At 38.2% G+C, this 20,124-nt stretch overlaps 2 protein-coding genes across 3 annotated transcripts in view; one reads left to right on the plus strand and one right to left on the minus strand.

The window, feature by feature from the left end:
- Nucleotides 1–534: 534 nt before the first annotated feature.
- dpf2 (double PHD fingers 2) lies at nt 535–9,996 on the plus strand. Of its 2 annotated transcripts, XM_079248109.1 has the most exons (12): nt 535–584; nt 1,965–2,125; nt 2,309–2,416; nt 2,676–2,854; nt 3,009–3,101; nt 3,175–3,253; nt 3,700–3,741; nt 5,112–5,249; nt 5,365–5,496; nt 5,599–5,711; nt 6,320–6,401; nt 7,520–9,996. In XM_079248109.1, the coding sequence occupies exons 1-12, from the start codon at nt 553–555 to the stop codon at nt 7,600–7,602; spliced, it is 1,242 nt and encodes a 413-aa protein (XP_079104235.1). In that variant the 5' UTR covers nt 535–552; the 3' UTR covers nt 7,603–9,996. The 2 variants fall into 2 exon arrangements, with proteins under 2 accessions (XP_079104235.1, XP_079104236.1); XM_079248110.1 differs by lacking the exon at nt 3,700–3,741.
- A 3,869-nt stretch (nt 9,997–13,865) lies between these two features.
- Nucleotides 13,866–20,124, minus strand: part of LOC306761026 (sodium/potassium/calcium exchanger 3) — a gene marked incomplete at both ends in the record, with an annotated part of 27,620 nt that continues 21,361 nt past the window's right edge. The window contains 12 exons of the mRNA XM_079247102.1: nt 13,866–13,976; nt 14,623–14,688; nt 14,825–14,937; nt 15,038–15,152; nt 15,421–15,587; nt 15,828–16,068; nt 16,558–16,724; nt 16,815–16,957; nt 17,072–17,125; nt 19,240–19,265; nt 19,357–19,431; nt 19,721–19,824. Coding sequence (XP_079103228.1) covers nt 13,866–13,976; nt 14,623–14,688; nt 14,825–14,937; nt 15,038–15,152; nt 15,421–15,587; nt 15,828–16,068; nt 16,558–16,724; nt 16,815–16,957; nt 17,072–17,125; nt 19,240–19,265; nt 19,357–19,431; nt 19,721–19,824 — 1,382 coding nt within the window. The remainder of the gene's footprint in view (nt 13,977–14,622; nt 14,689–14,824; nt 14,938–15,037; nt 15,153–15,420; nt 15,588–15,827; nt 16,069–16,557; nt 16,725–16,814; nt 16,958–17,071; nt 17,126–19,239; nt 19,266–19,356; nt 19,432–19,720; nt 19,825–20,124) is intronic.

Genomic DNA, 20,124 nt, shown 5'->3' on the forward strand with positions numbered 1-20,124 from the left:
TATATGTTTGTTGTAACAGTCCTTTGTCAACTCAAATGTTGGTAAGTTTATTTATTTAGTTTATTTTTTATTTGACTGCATTTATAAGGAAGATTTGTGGAAGGACAGCAGAGCTCAGTATGTGGGTTGTACCATATGGGGTCTGAAGAACACATATTGAGCTCCACTGCTCATCTCAAAAATGCATATTCCTTCCAATTTTGACACTGCAAAAAAACAAACAAAAAAAAAAACCACTTTCCAATTAGTTTCATAAAACCAAGCAACTGAAGTGTCAAAGTGCAAGTAAACTAATCTGTAAACCCACTCAGTAACAGTGATTCTCTACTGTAAACCTACATGTTTTCATGATCCATAGTTTGAATTGTCCTGGTGTAGTGGTGTCCAACATGTAGTCTTAATATTACAAGATTAAAACTGAATTAAAATATACGTTTGTAATTCCCCATGACTACCAGTAGGGGGCACTCAGGTTTCCTTCTTTATCTGCCTACAAGTCCAGACAAGGACACTCATTACCCGGCAGGCACTTCACCCGTGGATCACAGCAAGATGGCAGCTGTTGTTGAGAATGTTGTCAAACTGTAAGTGCTGGACTTCTTTACTGACCTTACAACTACGCAGATGACACACACTGGGATTACATTATGACCACACAGTCACTAACTTATCTGGTTAGCTTACCAACAATCCAATTGACTTAGTAAGGTTAGCCAGCGGGGTCGGAGCGTTGTGTCTTGCCTGTTCACATCCTGGAATATGGAAGTGTAAGTTAGCAGACACGCAGCTGACCTTTTTGAGACACGGTTCATTGGTGGGAGTAGGAAAACATGCCTAAACTATCTGTTGGTGTACTTGTATGGATTCAGTCGTTATACATCGTTATAATGAAACGTGTGGCGTACTGCTAACGTTAAGTGAGTGGAGCAGCTAGGCGGCTAACAAGCTAAAGTGTCCAACGCCATCAATGGCGATCGTTTAAAATGAATGAAAGACTTTTAATGATCAGACAGGTTTGTTTAAGTGCCTAGCCTTAATAACAACTGTATCTGTCATGTTTCCCCATTAGCACAAGGCAACTGTGTTGATGTGTAAAGTTTAATGCTTTGATGTCACGAGCCGTCTGCGCTCAAACGTGCTTTCATTTCCGTTGTTCCTTCTCGTTTGTTGGTTCGACCGAAACTCTGTTTAATGTTAGACTATAATTACACAAACTTAGCTGTAATTACAGAGACGTTTTGTAAATGAAAGGGCTGTGGTCATTTAAAGCATGTAGTGGAGTGAGAAAATACAAAAACCATTTCAAATTTGATGAAGTGGTTTTGAGCTTTACAACAAAGTGAACTTTGTTGTAACATTAAATGCACCATGTTTGTGCATGTAATGTTACAGGCACATTTGTACAGGGATTATATAAATAATTGGATCTAATTTAATTAATTTTGTGAGTAAATGACTCATGAACTTGTAGAAAACATATTTGGTTACTTGAATTGTTTCTACTAACTTAAAATAGGCTTAAAACAAAGATAAATGCCTAAAATGTCATGATTGTGACAGTCTGAGATGCAGCATAATAAATGTTACTGTTGTGTTGGAAAGCGCTCAGGGGCATCCTGACTGTGTCAGTAGTTGCAGTTGCTGGATGATAAGAATATTTGTTTATATTTTCTCACCCCTTTTCTTAGAATTCAGGGCTTTGCACAAATATAAAAATGTCTGTTATGAGTTTGAAGTACATTCAGTCTCATCTTTCCTAATAGGAAATAAATATGTGCCACTACTGGTATATATTTGTGCCGATAACACAGCTGACTACCAAGCTTTTTGTTGTTGGTTTACTAAAAATAAAGAACCCGCTATTGCAGTTTCCTCTTGTAATTTCCTGTAGTGATGCTGAACATTGTAACTTTTTGTCCTTTGACAATTATAGATACAATCTGCCCCTGGTTTTGTTTCATCAGGCTTGGAGAGCAGTACTATAGAGATGCCTTGGAACAGTGTCACAACTACAACGCCAGGCTGTGTGCTGAGAGGAGTGTTCGAATGCCGTTCCTCGACTCCCAGACCGGTGTTGCTCAAAGCAACTGCTACATCTGGATGGAGAAGAGACATAGGGGACCAGGTGAGGCGCTCACTGAAATGACATTTGGTTTGGAGAAATGCTTATCTTCACAGTGCTTAACATTTTGATCTCAAAGAACAAAGCATGGCATATGAAACTTTTTGTAGTAATCTGGTAAATATTCATGGTTTTGAGTGGGTAAAGCTAGTGTTACATAGATTGATGTGCTCTACTATCTCTCAGGCATGGCTCCAGGGCAGCTCTATACTTACCCAGCCAGGAGATGGAGGAAGAAAAGAAGATCTCATCCTCCAGAAGACCCACGGCTTATCTTTCCTCCTGTCAAGTCAGGTACCCCAGCAATGAGCTCAGCTCAGCTGCCATTATAACCAGTTGACCTCAAGAAAAATACATGAAGCTACACCTTCCAGACAAATCATGATCATCATTATTATCAAAGCTTTCTCAGTGTAAACTATCTTGTAATTAAACGAGAATAGCTGTTTAATTTGTTTTGAAACTTAGTATTCTTCCAATACAAATCATTGAAATGTACTGTATATTGTACTGCATTTGGGTATGTTTTTAGCTATTTGTGTTTTTCCAATAGAGCTAGATTTAGGGCTGAAGAAGGATGCTCTGCTTTCATCGGACGGCAGCAGCCTGGAGGCCCTACTGAAGGGGGATTCCCTGGACAAGCGGACAGCTGCAGACCTCCGGGGATCAGAGGAAGATTCTAATCAAAGTGATTACACTGGAGGCTTGAACCCTGCCACACGGATTAGAAAGGTTTTTTTTCCTTTCATTTCTAATAAGTCTTGGTGTTAAATGTTTATTATTTAGGCTGCTAAATGAAATGAGCTGTAAGGCACGCTTGGACTTGATGTATTTTACTTAATTTTCTTTTATTCCATCTGTACTCCTCCTGCTCTCTGTATCATAGAGGATCCTTGAGCCAGATGACTTCCTGGATGACCTTGACGATGAAGATTATGAGGAAGACACGCCTAAAAGAAGAGGCAAAGGGAAAGGGAAGGTAAATACCTCTTTAATTCCAGCGGTGTGTCTTTTGGTTCCAGCCAGTTTATTGACATTGGTAATGTGGACAGGGTCGAGGAGTGGGCAGCAGCAGGAAGAAACTGGACACAGCAGCGCTGGAGGACAGAGACAAGCCGTACGCCTGCGATAGTGAGTCCCAGTTGACCAGATTAGAGCATGTGAAGTCAGGTCTGAGTAGAAGGTCACTCCAGGTCGAAACAGCTGTTCTATTTGTAATCTGTTCCAACAACCGACAGCATTTTCTATCACCTTCCTTCTTTCCTGTTATTGTTCATCTCTATTTCACTTTCTTACTGTTCTTCGCTCAACTTTACAAGTCTGTTTTTTTACTTTTCTTGCCTTTTTTGCCCTTTATAATGGCTCACTTTGCCTATACCTCCATTTCAAGTATTTTCATGGAGTATAAGTATGTGTTTATTGTACGTCTTTGGTGTTTTAAGACTACAAATCTGTTCTGCTTGATGTGCATTTTTTCCTTCTGTCAAGCAGTTTCACTTTTAGCCGACTGTCGTTCTATGAGCTTTATTCTGAGCCTCTGCCAGTGCTTTCTTGTCTCCTTCTCTTCTCTCTTCCAGACACTATCAAACAAAAGCATATTTCAAAACCTTCTGAAAGAGGTATATTTCCCTTCTTTACCTTTTCCTTCCAGTCTGCCTTGTCTTTTGTCCTCACTGCCTGTTTTTTGCTTTTTGTCTGTGTTACCAAGTAGATTTGCTTTCTGTGTAGTTGAGCTCAGAGGTTCAATGCTCAACTCCAATCTACATTGCTTAAATATAGTCAACTAGATTTAGTAAAGTGTTTCTTGATTTTAAATTAAACAAACTACGTCTATATGCTGGATAAACTGTAGCCTGTGCAAGTCATTTGTACTTCTCAGTCTGGATCTTGCTGCCCCCTCCCCATTTTGCTTTATGCCGTACACTTACTGCCTTCAGTTTGATCTCAGAGTAGTTTTGTCACGTTTTTTTTCCCCCTCTTCATCACCTCTGCATCTTGTGTATTGTCATTGTAAATTTAATGTTTTCAAAAGCTTCTGCTACAGTGGTGTCCGTTTGATGTTTGCTTGACCTTTTGTAGGGGAATGCTTGTCAAGCCTTTTCCACTGTATACAGTCACATTGTATGATGCGCCTGTTTGAGTCTGTAGCTACTTTACTTACATGTTTCCCAAAAACATCTTTCTTTTACATGATGTAATAGGATAATTAGCATTTTAGGGAAATGAAAGACAGAACTTGCGTGGAAATGAAAGAAGTTTTGAGTCAGTTTTACCTTATGACAAACCTCCCACACACCCTGCAACAACTGCCTTACAGATATTTTGTAGAAAAAGGCCAAACGTTTCAGCCTTGTTAGAAGCTGCTTTTACACAGGACTCTGTTTTATAACGGCTCTGTTGAAGCGGCACATCGGTTCTGAGGAGGTTATTGTGTTTCGTCTTGAGCGCTGTAGCAGAAAAGAGATCACTGCGCTTGTTTGTTCTTCTTATTTATACATTGTTTCATCTTTCCTTCCAGTTTCAGTACCCATGTATGATTGTGTCTGTTTTGATATTTGACCAGACATGGCAATATTGGGTCTGTCTCACACATCGTCACTTACCACTACATAAAAAACCTCCACTTAGTATTTAATCAGTCCACCATATAAAAATCACAGAGTGGAAATGTTAAAAGTCTCCCAGTCTGTCCAGTTACATTTTTCTGAATTGTCCTTTATGTCTCTATAATGTTTTTATGTAGTTTCCCTGATTTCCAACCACAGCAGATTTAAAATGATCGCTGCAGAGTTTTCTTCATTACTCCAGTTCTTTAAAAGCCTGAGATTCTCATAAAAGCTTTCTTGAAAATGCATTAAAAAGTCTGAATTTCTCTGTAAATACATATTTGCCATCCAGTTCTCAATAGTAGCTTTTTTACATCATGGACTGGGGTGCCTGTGCTTGATTATCATATTCATACATGTCCTATTTTCTATCTTTGTGGCAGTCTGTGGGAAGCGCTACAAGAACCGTCCTGGCCTGAGCTACCACTATGCCCACTCCCATCTGGCTGAGGAGGAAGGTGAAGAAAAAGAGGACATGGAAATAAACGAGCCTGCGCTGCCATTGCCTGAGGAGCCAAAAAGTAAGCAGCGATTACCAAAAGACAGATTTATTTAATAGGTTGCAGGGACTGCTGTGCAGCTGGGGGATCATTGCTGGCTGGGCTATTGACGAACTATCTGGGTGTTTTCATCTAGCTCCCAAGAAAGGTCCAGATGGTCTTGCATTGCCGAATAATTACTGTGATTTCTGCCTGGGAGACTCCAAAACCAATCACAAGACAGGCCAGTCAGAGGAGCTGGTGTCCTGCTCTGACTGTGGACGCTCAGGTATTTTCATAACACTGAAATAAAGTAGCAATAGACAAAAAAACTACATGTGTGCTTTTAAAAAGGAGGTTAACTATAAAATAACTGTTTTGGTTATTGCAGGCCACCCCTCCTGCCTGCAGTTCACTCCTGTAATGATGGCAGCCGTGAAGACGTATCGCTGGCAGTGCATCGAGTGCAAGTGCTGCAACATGTGTGGCACATCTGAGAACGATGTGAGTTTACTTAGCTTTTAGTTTTTTTTAACTGGTTTTCAGTTTGAGTGGTGAAAGCAGGTGATGAGTCCCCCTTTTTTGCTGCTGCTGAAGTTTCATATTTCAGCCTAAACTAAAAATACAAAGAGATTAGATTGGGGGGCCGAGTTCATCGGGAAGACTGTTGATGGGAAGAAACTGTTCCTAAGCCTGATGGTTCTGGCCTGAGGCCCCTGTAGTGTGTACTATGGAGTAGGAGGGCAAACGGTGTACGTGTAGGATGATGGTAGTCACTGCAGATGTTGCTCGCTCTCCTAAGGCAACACCTGCTGTAGATGTCATCATCACCAGCAGGAAGTGAAACTCCACGTGCATGTTCAGGCACACAAACATCATGTTGATCAGCTCAGTTTCTAATACCATCTGGAAAGGAAAATGAAAGTCAGAATCCAGTCTAAGTCTTCTCATCAGCCCTTCAGTCTGATGTCAGACTGTTGTATTTGTATAAAACATGGGATGTGTATTGCCATATTTACAAGAAGTATAGAAAATGACTGAATGTTGTGTACCACCTGTCTGGTAAAGTGGGATCAAAGCTGTTTAGGAGGCTGAAGTGTTTTTTCTTTCAGGATCAGCTTCTCTTCTGTGACGACTGTGACAGAGGCTATCACATGTACTGCCTCAACCCACCGATGTCTGAACCTCCAGAAGGTGAGGGAGTCCCCCATGTCAAATAAATACTAACTTTTAGAAAGTAATGGCTTAAAGATTAAAAAACTAGGGGCGTGACGATATGCTTTTGTTCCGATTCGATTCCGAATTTTTGGGTGCCGATTCGATTTGAATTGCGATTCTCACAATTCTCTGATATTGCTGATTTTTGTAGCTTAAACGCAAAAAAAAATGTATAAAACCTTTTTTGCTCATCATTTTTCTTCATTTCAATGAGAAAAAAACAAAGCAGTAGCCAGACCATCATTCTACTGCTATAATGCCCAAGAAGACAAGTAAAAAAAAAAAAAAAAATTACAGTGCATTCATTTTATTTATTTAAAAAAAAAGTTTTTTTTTAACAAAAAAATTGATTTTAAACTTGTGAAGGAAAAAAATCCTGATTTCCGATTTTTCAATTTGATTTTCCCACCCCTAGAGAAAACCTTTTACTAAACCCACCTTTGATGAGAGGCATCGCTTTCTTTTAGTGATTTTTGACAAAATCATGGATGTTTTTATCTTTTCTCACTTAACATGAACATAAACCTGTCCTACCTTAACCGACTACAGGTGGTCCAAAATTCAGTTGTGTGTCTTATAACGGGCACACGTAAATTTGAGCACGTCATCCCAATCCTTGCTTCTTTACATCGACTCTCCATCAAACGGAAGATATGATTTTTAGTTTTTGTTAATAACCTCATAGATGAGCCGCCTCATATTCAGATTTAGTATAGGTTGAGGGTCATTCCTTTGCAGTTGTTGTCCCCAAACTCTGTAACCCCCCTCATATCAGGGCTGCTCCTAACCTGGACATTTCAAAGTTTGCTGAAGATGCACTTTTATTCTTTAGCCTTTCCCGATTCTTTTTCTTTCTTAATGTTTTACATATGTTGTGTGCTTTTGTGTGATTAAGCACTGGTCAGCATGTCCTCATTTCTAAATATGATTCATAAACAAACTTGCCTTGCCTTTAATGAATGCCTTAAGTTAGAAAACTTGGAAATTAGTTTGCTTTGTCTTGATCCAAAATGCTGAAATGCTGCATACGTGATTTATTCAGTGATTTATGTCTTTTTAAAACATCTCTGTATTTCTGTGATTGTGACATTCAGGGAGTTGGAGCTGTCATCTATGTCTGGACCGTTTGAAAGACAAGGCATCCATATACCAGAACCAGAACGTGCCAGCATCATGATGGCATCTCTAGCCCATGCTCATTTGCCTCCCACCGTCCCACAGCAGTATGGTTTACCCCTGAAGATCCACGAAAAGCTGCCCTGACAAGCTGACCTCAGTGGGAGTGTGTCCTGGACAGATAAATAGTGAAAAGGGAAGTATACCTTACCAGACTGGCCTCATCTATCATCAGATATGACTGTTACACAGTTCCAACCTCAGATTGAGTCTGATAGATTTTTATTTTCACACGCTTTGCCACATAGCTAATTTGAACAGCATTCATTTCAGAAACATAGCATAAATAGCCAGATTTATCAATTCCTGTTCAGCTTTTATATATAAAGTTGCTAAAACCTTGTCTATTGTCTGCAGTGTACTGATTTTTTTTATTTTTTTTTGACGAGAGCAGAAATATGAAATGGCATGCCAATGCTTGCTGATAGTGAAAAAATACATTTTATAATATTTATATATTTCTATGGTATATAATAGTGTTAAATATGTATAAATTGGAGAAGAAGAATGGTCATATAATGGTCTTTTATTGTTGCCCATCTCATCACTGTGGAGAGAAATCGACAACCAAATGTGGTAATATTTGGTAATCCATCTGATAGTCAAAGGGATTTGCTGAGACTGTGAATGATTGTTCCATCTCCTCCACTGCCACTGGCCAAACACCGACACAAAGAGGAAAAAAGAACTAGAAAAAGTTGATGGAGTCATGTAGGCTCTTGTAGAGTTACCCAGAGGCTGCGGGATCCAGGGAAGCAGGTTAGACTGTGATCTGTTTGGCTCTTGTGTGCTGGAAGCTCATCGAGTTGCACATAAGGTAGGGGATGCACAAGTCCGGTCCTAAAGATCTACTGTCCTGCAGCTTTTAGATGCATCTTTTCTCCAGCACACCTCAATCAAATCAAATAGCCTGTTACCATCTGCAGAACTGAATGACGTCCCGATGAGCCAATTCAGCCACTTGCTTCAGGTGTGTTGGGAGAAGGGATGCATTTAAAAGCTGCAGGACAGCAAATCTCAGTGCAGACTTCGGTCCTCCTGACGTAAGCGTTTACGTGACTGCATGAAGATGCACTGTTGAGCGTGTTTCATTCAGGCTTTTGGGACTTTTAGACAAACCTGTTTGTTGTTGGCACTAAGACTGCAGCAATACAAAGCAGACCTGATGATGCAGAACTGGTCCTTATAGGCGGTTTAACGTTCCATTAAAAACAAATCTCATTTAGAGCAGCAGTCAGGTAAAGGGAATATTGCTGTGTTCTAGCAGTTTGCTCACCACACACACCACATCTGGTGTCAGTTGTGACAGCATTTAGTAGTTTTAATGCAGTTGACGTGCAAGTGATCTCACAGATTGTAACAGTGGAAAAGCAATATTAGATTTCCTGTATGATTCTGGGATGGCAGGGACTTTTAGTCTGTTTAGACTGATAGATATTCTTTGATACTGTAAATTTACTGATAAGAAACTGTTATTATAGGTAGGCTGTGGCTGCAGTTATGGATGACTCCATGTTGTAGAAAAGAGCTTATATATTTAGTCCTGGGAAGAGTGCTGTTTTTGTCACTGCTTTAAGAGTTTTTATTATGCAACGGTTTCCTTCAGTGGTAAGGCTGAGGAAAATTGCCTGACTGGACTGCTGAAGCAGTTACTTTACCTCAAACAGAAGCAGGATTTAAAGGAGTGAAACAAGCTGCAGGTAGATGGGAGAACATCAGAGGAACGAATGGTGACGACAGCTGCAGTGTCTGTTTAATAACAGCATACTCTACAGTAAACCAGGCGCACGTTCAGTAACTGTCTGCACTCATGCTACGTAGTCGTCTCAGTTAGATCAGTAACGGTGTCTGGGAAGCGGTGTAATATAAATTAACCATGCTATCATGTCATTTCAATAGCCAACTAACAATTAATAAAGCATTACACGAGTGTCACTTGGTTTATTTTCACCTTTTAAACTTCATGTTTTATGTAGAGACCATGGCTACTAGGATATTTATCTGTTTTGTATTCATTGATGTTTGCATACCTGATGCGTGGGACATTTTGGGAGTTAGGTTGAACTGCTTTCTAGTTAATCCTGTGATCTAGGATCTAGGTCTCAAGTGAGCCGCTCTCTGCCAAAGCTCTAAACAAGAAGCAAAGTCCGTAATGGGATTAGGAGGCAAACACTGAAGGGTTTAGTCTTGCAGCCTTTGAATGGAACTCGTATGAATTAGAAGATTGTCCACCTTTAGCCGCATCACAACTATTCAGTAATTATTGAATACCAGATTATGGTTGTCCTGTTTGTAGCTTTGGGAGAGAATTGCTCATTAAATTAAGTGATATTAAAATCCAGATTATAGGTTTACATAGGTTAATTCCCTTTGGGTGGACTTGTACTTGGATTATGATGGAATGTTTTATTGTATGAAAAAACATCTTCAGGAAAATAAAATACTAAGCACTATAACCTGATGTGTTCTCCTATTTCTGATACTTTGATACTTGGTGATTGATTGCAGCATTTATCAAATGTACTTTTATTAGGAAACCTGCCCGTTCTTACAAACTGAAGCAACCTGTTACTCCGATCACTTTTCCCCCCCCCCAGCCTGTCAGAATAATTCCAAAGAAAAATTTAGATTAAAATTTAACTGCTTAATCAGCTTTAAAATGTCAACATTTCCTGCATCTATCTTTAAAGGTTTTTACCTCAAATTAAATTCTCTGCTCTCTAACCGGTTTAGCTTAATTTACAGCACACATCAGTATAAACATCAATAAATTAGATGTCGAACAGGAGAGCATGGATGTCTGAGGATAGTTCTAAATTATTCTTAAAGACCATCAGAAGAGCTGCAACTCGAGCAAATTACAGACACCCTTGTATGCAAAAAATGATTACAGATGTAGTTCTTTTACATCTGTCACACTCCATTAGGTGGCAGTCCTGCACTAACTTGTCACTTTGTAATCACTCAGCTGCACCTCAGTGCCTTTAGAATCACTGCTTCCTACAGAAAATAACAGGTTAAAAACAGCAAAGTCTTATTGCACTTTTTTCTTTATTGCACTCAAAATACAACAGTCTTCTATGATCCAATACACTCTAAAGCGGCATATTTTTTCCTTTACTCTAAGATATTATCTCCAACATCACAGCAAAAAAATAAACCGAACATTCTTTGGAGAACAGTTCATGTGTTTGAATTATTTATATGAAGAAATCTAGATGGGAAGCTTATGCCAACCCCTGACGGCTGAGTGAAAGAGCATGACAGAGTGGTGTGAATCATCACGGGGATGGAGATCAGAATGGGAAAAGACAATTTCTGCTTCAGGTAAAGATAAGAGGGAAAAAAAAACTACTTTCACATGTTAAAATAATGGAATCTAATGATTACTTTTATTACTTGCATTTCTGAAATGATATTCCAAATTTGACCTAAATTAATATGGTTGACAGCACAAACTGGAAAAAAAAGTACCTCACAAGCAACTGTTCTACATTTTTAGTTGATTAATGACTGAATTCATTGAGTTTAATTTTCTGTTTTTCTTGTGTATGAGATAAGCTTGAACTTGTCAGTGGATAAATAATGAAATGAAAAGGAAATGATTAAGTCATCATGGTCCATTGAACAAAAATAAGCATTTGTTCTCTTACAATAATTCACAAATTTCTAACTATGTATTTGTTCAAAATATCAAAATACCACAAACCAAGTCTCTGTTAGACATTCGGTCTTGTAAAGCTATGTAAGCAGTTTAACATTTACAAACAGTAAAAAGTATTGTCAAGAGGAGAATGATAATTATTGTACAGTCACTTGAAAGGGAAAAACAAAATCACCAGGATCCCTTTGATGGAACATGTAGAATTCACAGATAATTAACAATACCAAATACTGACAGTACTTCCATACACTTAAAACTAATATGTGCCTTTTTTCCTGGATGACACGGGAACAGTCAGTGTATATAGGGAACTGAAAATGCAGCATGATTTGCCATAACATACACACTGTAAATGTACAGCCATGTGAAAAAGATTTGCCATTTTGGAAACTTAAGAAAATCATATATTTAAAAAAAAACAAAAAAACAAACTAATATTTTCTTTAGCAGGTAATATTCATGTAAATCAGGTTAATCGCAAAACATGTCATTACAATACAAACTGAATCCACAAGCAGTGTGTGAGGCTATTGTTTTCTTATCGGTCTCTTCTAATGGGGACAATTATTGGTCCAATCCTTTTTTTTTTTTCTTTTTTCTTTTTTTTTAAAAAAAAAAAACCAAAACGCCCTTTTAAGGTCCCACCACAGAAATTTTACTAGGATGTGGTCTAAACTTTTTTCTTTGAAACACTTACAGGTTTAAAATAAAGACAATTATCAGCTGCACCTAAACAATGTAACCTTGCAAGACATTTACATTATGCCCATCTTCAGGTACCTTCCATTGAAAACCTTGAATAATGAAACCCCCGTTTAAAATAGTTTAAACTCAATTTAAAAGATTAAAACTAAAAAACGACTGAGTTATGATCATTCATGTTCTACACATTATTTGTGAGCATTGGACCCTTTTCTATTAATGTGTGTATTATTAATTTATTTTTCTTTTTAAAAAATAAAAACAGTCAAACTGTGAGCATTTGTTTCTTTTTCAATCAATGTTGTGAGCAACTCTTGGGAGTAAATGTCTGTGCACTGTGTGGGTGTGTGACGATCCCATTTGTTTCCTTAAAAAATGTTCCACCAAACTAAAATAATTCCATAAAATGTACAAGAAACATTACAAACATCGATTGTCGTACCAAAACATTAAAGTATATTACTAGCTTACACCCAAAGTCATTAAAAGTTGTGACACTCATAAGTACACTATATATTAGACTTCATAGTAATAAGACTTTAAAAAAATACTGTAATGCTAGGTTATTCTCATTTTTATACTTTACACTGTGCCAGTGTAAAGTATTTTTTTACTGCTTTGAAATAGGTAGGCAAAATATTTTCACAATAATGTGCTTTTTTTTTAATCAATTACTATAAAAGTCTCTTGCACACACATGGTGTCCTTTAGTAGCTGTTCAAAGATTCTTTGCTGTAAGTCAGTGCTGCTACATTTCAATAAATGTTTTATTTTTGCACTAATTTTATCAGCTATGGTGTACATTCAAAATATGTATTGGAAAAAGTTCCAAGCATGACACAGCAGTATAATTTCTATTGGATTTTAATCCTTTTAACAAGTCGTTTGGCCTATTTAGAACATTTTTCCTTGTGCTGGGTTTGGTGTGTAGGCTCTTTTTAGCAAATACCCTCTTTAAAAGCGCAACTGTGCAAAATCTGCTAAAACAGTTTCATAAGTGTTGCCAGTAAAGAAAAAAAAAAAATGCAATAGACAGTGTTTTCAGCACCAGGTAGAAGCTTGTGCTTGCAGTGATGTTGATAAAACTAGCTTGTGAGCATAAATTAACGTAGCCGCAGCAGCATTCAGAGCACAAACCCTAAGGAGATAAATAAATTACAAGTTACGTAGAATTACTCTGAATCGAAACTTCTATTGACTTATTGCTTTAATAAAATAGTGACAACACAACATTTGTTATAAAATATCAAGTAGACGTTCATATTTGTAGATTGTTAGCTAGCAAATTAGCTGCTAGGCTTTGTAATTTGTAGTTTTTAAGAGGAAAAATAAAGCTTGGAGATTTGCGGGAAAAGCTAGAAGACGTGACAGCTTAAACTTGGGTTGCAAGATTTGTTTCTTAATACAAATTTAAGCTTGGTTTTGTAAATAATCTTAACAGTTATCATTAAGTACTAACAGCACTGTGCAAAAACTGACAAGTTGTAATTAAAAAAAAAAAAAAATTTTAAAAAAGGTTTCCAAGATCACATTGTTGGTATCATTTCCTTTTTAATGTTAATATTAGGCTACCAACTCTGCTGCCTCCATTTCCTATTGTAATATTTTTGCTAAGTTACCCTACTTGTTACCAGAACACTGTTATCAAGCACAGCACGGTACAAAAAGGACAGAAAATATGCTAAATGTTTAAGTGTAGTTGTATATTATCACCTTAGTGATGCCTACAGGGGTGCACAGAAGTTCTTACAAGAAACACAACAACACTGTTCACTCTGTTTTGTTTTTTTTGTTTAGTTTTTTTTTGTTTTGTTTTAGCTTCAGATAAGAGGACATCTGGTAGTAAGGTAACTATAGGACGAGTCATGTGATATGGTTGGACAAATGACCATAAGGCCTTACATCTGCCCGAAGAGGATGGAGCAGAGCAGGAAGATGGCATAGAGAAACAACAGACCCAGACCCAGCCGGCGGTCCAGCCTCCAGTGGTTCAGATGAACACTCGTCACCTAAATGTAAACAGAGATCAGTGCAAGAAAAGCACCACCACGCGTATCTATATTTATCTTCACAAGAACCAAATTTTAGTCAAGATTTTAATCAGTTGTCAAATATTAAACACATTAGACAAAATGACAATATGTATATATCTTCACACTGTATTAAATAAAAAAAATAAGTTAACTGTCAGGATTAGCTCAATATCCAACTGGTCAACTGAGATTTTAAGAGAAGGTGGTTAAACTACTCATCTTCTGTCAGTGATTTGACAATTTAATGTAAATTAGTGGGATAACGCTGAAATATAATTAGTTTGATTTCTGTCTAGAATTTAACCTTATCAAGATTTCATGAGATGATGTAGCTTTTTTTTTTCCTGATGATTTCGGGTGAAAAGCTGAAACAGAAAGCTGTTCAGGCGTAGGTTTCCATCTGGATTACACCCAGACCTTGATTTACAGCCTGATACATCTCACTATGTCACTAATCTCACATCCTTAATAGGCTCCTACAATATTGTAATTTCTCTCCAGGGATATATGTCATTTTTGGCTGTGTCAACAAAGCCACCTATTTTTTCATTTTTTAGGATTTTAAGACACTTTAAGGACTACATTTTTTTAAATAGCTGTGCAGCATTTTGAATAAACTCACTGTCAGAAACACTGATGCCAGCAGCAGGATGACAGAATATACAAGTCCTTTATTATTTATGGAGACCTGTAGGGACAAAAACAAAAAAAATAATATCAAAGATTGCTCAACAGATCTGACATCCAAACCCTCTCACACACAATCAAATACACTTTAAACAGCAAAAATAAATAAATGGGCGTAATAGATAGTGTTTGCATACTATAGATCCGTGGTCCACCACCAGGGTACGCAAAGCCCAGGGGAAGCCCAAACCCAACAGGATGTCAAAGATATTGCTGCCTATGGAGTTGGACACGGCCATGTCCCCCATGCCTGGGAAAAGAAAGACCGAACTGAAACCAAAACCACAAATAGGGAACCACCAGAGACGGATAAAGATGGAGATTCAGGATAACACTTCTGTTTATGTTACCTTGTCGAGCAACAATGAGACTTGCCATGCAGTCAGGTACACTGGTCCCTGCTGCCAGGAAGGTTATGCCCATGATGTAGTCTGGGATGTCGAGTGTGTAACTGATGATAGTGACCTGATAAAAATGTGAAAACATCAGGATTTAGTCTGCTGGAAAGACCTGCGTGTGTGATGTTTAAGTTCTGTTGGGAAAGCACTCACTAATATTTCCAGCATGCATAAAGTGATAGTTTCTACAATAGTTCCTCCTAAGATAAGTCTTTTTCAAACCAGCAAAACCTTTTATCTGCTTCTTTTTTTATATACACAAAGGTGTTATATGTACAGGACAGCCCACCAGTCTGCTGAAATATATGTATTCTTTTGGTTTGCCGCCTTCTTACCATCCACACCATGAGGTAGGAGAAGACAGCAATCCACAGGGTGGAGGCCACAAAAGTGACCATGAACCAGCGGTGCCAGCGTGGCAGAACACAGTTTGGCACAGTGCAGTAAAGCAAGAAGCCCAGAGGCCAGGTGATCAGCCACTTGACCCGTGCACAGCAGCTGCCTGTCACACACAAAACATGACTTATTAAAACACATGGTACCTTCAATGCAATCAAACAATGAAGAGCTTCATGTTCTGAGAAACTTCAGACAGTCATGCTGTAAATGCTGTAGTCAGATGTTCTTTAATTCAGAAGTTACTTGTGCGTGTAATTCACAGACTCGATACCCTGCTGGCTATAGCAACCAAGTGGAGATGATGAAGTAAGGTTGTCAAAAGGCTCATTGGTTGGATCATCACCTGGTATGCGCATCGGACTGAAAATCCCATCATCATCATCTTCTTCTTCCTCCTCTGGTCGGCACACCTCTGCCCCATTTTTTTCTCCAGACTCTGCATCTCTTAACCCGGATCTACCGCCTCCATTTTCCAGGCTGCAGGAGCCCGTTCTCTTCAGGCTGTTGCTGGTTGACCCCCCTCTTGACCCAGGCCCAGCTTCACCATCCCGCTGGTGCTTCGAACTACGGATCAGTCTCTGCCTCTGCGGTGACAGATCATGAGTTTTGGTTAAAGACTTTGTTGTATCGGTATGCATGATGTTAGATACTGTAGGTGCTAAGGCTGGGAAAATCTAATCGAAAAATCAAAAATCACGATTTTTTTGCTTCACAAATTTAAAATAGATTTTTTGTTAAAAAAAAAAAAAAAAAAAAAAAATTTTCCAACGAAATAAAAATAATCCATTATAAAATTTTTGTCATTTTTATTGATCTTTTAACTTGTCTTCTTGGGCATTATAGCAGCAATATGATGGTCTGACTACGCTGTTGTTTTGCCTAATTGAAATCAAGACAAATAACGGGCAAAAAAAAAGTTTTATACATTTATTTAGTTTTTAATCTACAAAAATCAGCAATATCGAAGAAATATGAAAACCGCAGTTTAAATCAAATCGGCACCCAAAAAATCAGAATCGAATCGAATCGGAACAAAAGCATATTGTCACAGCCCTAGTAAGTGCACTGCGTACCTCGCTGATGAGCACACGTCCTGCCATGGAGAGCCTGGTGCGGGGCGAGAAGTGTGGAGTGATCATGATACGCAAGCCGGCGTCTGAGAAGGACAGTTTTTGGGGGTTGAGGATGAGCAGCTCGTCTACCATAATGACGGGAGGATTGTCCTGGCCATGAGGTTGCCCTGTGAGAGGTGTGGGTGGTTGGACACAAACAACAAATCAATTTACTCCACAGACATGTTTATCAGCTCTAAAGGTGATGCTCTCCTGACCTTTGTTAAGAAGAACCAGAGAGGTGTTGCATGCTGCAGCATCTTCTCCCATCTTGTTATCTCTGTGTTCCTCTGATCTGCGGCAGCACAGCCTGCCGCTCGTGAGCTGATGCTTCACAAACACTGAAAGCTGAGAGTTGAACCTGCAACCAAAACAAATCCGCTACATTGCAACTGTGTATATGCTTAACACCATTTCTTCAAATAGTTCACATACAGGAAAACGAAGACAAAAGGTTTGGGGCTGGTAAACTTACTTCATGATTATGATGTATATTGCATACATGGTCATAAGCATCAAGGATTCCCACCTGAAGAGTGAAAAAACACACAGAAGGTTCAAAGTTCTCTCCAAAATGTAGCTTCAAAGACACCCATCTTCCCAGCTCCTGTTTTAATGGAGATGTTGCTTCCTGCAGTCACAGAGCCTCTTTAATACTAATAAACATAAACACATTATATTTCTATTTTTCCAAAACACTTATGCAACAGGATATTCCCTGTAGAATATCCCTGACATCAGTCAGCTGTTTGGTTTTTAAAGGCGTCCTCTGAGCAACCTTAAATCTCCGCTACAGCTGGACATAAATGCATGTTGCTTGTTGAAAGACTGACTTTACCAGGAGTCACATTCAGCTGCTGTCTGAATGCAATGTTCTCAGCATGTTACTATGTGGTTAAAGAGTAACCAGATTATTTACAACAAGTTTAATAATTTTGTATTCATATCATCCATGCAGCCGTTTCACTGTTCATCAACTTAGTCACATATGTAAACGATAAATGTTTACACAGACTTGTTTGTTTATGATGTTGTGTATTTATAAATTATATGGATTTTAAAGATTTTGTTAGATTTAAAAATAAAAAAAAAAAAAAAGAAAGAAAAACTTTCACAGATTTGGTAGAATAATATGGGTATATCTGTGATGCAGAATGTAATGTACAGACATGGAGACAGTTTTGTGTAGGTGTGTGTTCTGTCACATCCCATATTTACGGTTTTGTTTTTGATCACATTAAGCTTGCTCTGACCTGTTTTCCTTGACACAGTAGTGAATATTCTTCAAATGATATAAATAACCCTTTTATGAACACTCAAAATTTGTGTTTCAGAGGTTTAAATTAGGGAAAAGTTTAAAAACACCAAGATTTTCCAGGTCACATTTCTTTGCTCTACACTTTTACCCAATTGCAGCACAATTGAAAACTCTCAACCCAACCTTCATCACTCTCCAGCCTTTCTGAAAGTGCTTTTCTTTAAACATTTGCTTCTTTTTTTACTCATTTTTAGTACGATCTTCCTTTCATAAAAAGCGTTTATGGTTCTTTAAGCCACTTAACAGCAATCTATTTTTTCTGCTTAAGAAGGTATCTACTGTAATTTAAAAAGATGAGCCAGCGTTTTATTTACACAAATTAAACAACTTAGCAAAGAAATATCTTAATAGAACTGTTCTGTTTTCATTGCTGCAGAGTGGTGCAGCAATGGTGGCAGAAGACTCTCAAACCATACAACAGTAAAAATCATCCATTTTTATACTTTTACCTTCATTAGCTTTCCTCACAAACAAGCTATGTTCAAAGCAATGATCTGCTACAGACTGCGTGAACTCTGAAGATTTATGACTCAGGTTTTCAAAGAGTGATTTTGGCAAAGGCAGCTGCAACATTAATCTGCTAGCTTTTGTTCAGAGGGACAGGAGCGAGGTGAAATACAACAGCACAGTCTCAGTAGGGCGCAACGCGACTCAATTAACACTCTACCACATATCTCACAGCAACTCATTGCTGCAACCAACTTCAAGTCCATAAATATGTCTGCTCTTTCATTAAGTCCACTCACATAGAGCACAGTGTATACCCCCCTTTTTGTTTTTTAAAAGTCTTCAAGTCAACATAAAAGGAAATATTTAGGATAAAAAGGCCAAAATGCACCAAAAGCAAAAAATGTGACCGCAGCAGATTTAACAGCTTCACAAAACAAATCAATCCAACAGCGACACTGCGCAGTCATGCTGCTGACACACGCCGTCACACAAATTAAACAAATCAAAAACAATTTTACAGACAGATTTTAAACTGATCTCCGTCTTCCCAGCGGCTGACACGGCAATGAGCTTTGGCAGGCTAAAAAAAGACGTTCTGAAGGTTTTTTTAAAACTTTAAAAAAAAAAAAAAAATCAAAGATAAATCAGGAACCGGATCAACAAATTCAGCTTTCACTCTGTGGAAGCTGTCGCCATCATCACTTAAGGAGAAGTTTGTGAATACTATTGAGGGTGTGAGCGGAAACAGGAACCCTTCTAAAGCCTCTATAGAAATGTGATCCCATGATGAGCACTGCTTGCTGTGTTATTCAGTATGAAGCATCGTCTCACACCATCAAAGGAGCAAATCAACCAAATGTAAAAGCGCAACTTACCACACAACTCTGGCGTCATAGATAACCTTAAAAGAGAACAAAACAGAATCTTTAAAATGTAGTTGGGGGGAGTTAAAGCCAAGTAAAAAGATAATATTGCCTAAATTCAAATCTTACCATGATAAGTGCCAGTACAGACAAAATGTAATAAAAGGAATCTCTGAAAAGAGACCACCATGTCAAAGCCACTGTCTGTGGAGGAAAGCCATAATGGTTTCAGTAAGGTATCATTACTGACAGACAGGATGTGATCATTCAACATCACCAGCATGATAGCGCTTTATTTAAAGTGTATTATATAGCGTAATTCTGTCTGTAACTATGTGTGAAATAACACTTAAATTAACAACTCAAGAGGCATATTACATTGATTTGTGTTCTATTGCTATTTCCTCATACTTATCTGATAAAGTGTTGTTTGAAAAAGAAATGTGCAGACACGTTTTAACACAGTCAATACATAGCTGCTGGCTTGTACTACCTGTCCTGCAAAGATTCCACTCAGCCCGATGATGACCAGGATGTTGAAGACAGCTGAGCCCACGATGGTGCCGACCCCAACGTCACCTTTCGTGATGAAGACACCTGATGACGGCAAGAGGGGTTCATCTAAGTTTAGTTTTGTGAGAAACCTGTGCTGAGCCACTGTGTCTAGTCTGAAGAAAATATATTAAACTTTATGGGCCAAGTGCACATATACTATGTATATATGTTTACTATATGTGCATTCATTTTAAGGGGTTCATCTGAAAATTTGTTCTTCTTTAACCTTCTTTCTTTAAAAGATATGCAAAAATAAGTGAAATAACTGAAATCTGCTGACATCTTCTGGATGATTCTGGCACGTGCAGTGCCTGGATGCAATGCTTAGGCTTCTATGTTAAA

The sequence above is a fragment of the Telmatherina bonti genome, assembly GCF_933228915.1.
Source record: "Telmatherina bonti genome assembly, chromosome: 10".
Lineage (NCBI taxonomy): Eukaryota > Metazoa > Chordata > Actinopteri > Atheriniformes > Telmatherinidae > Telmatherina > Telmatherina bonti.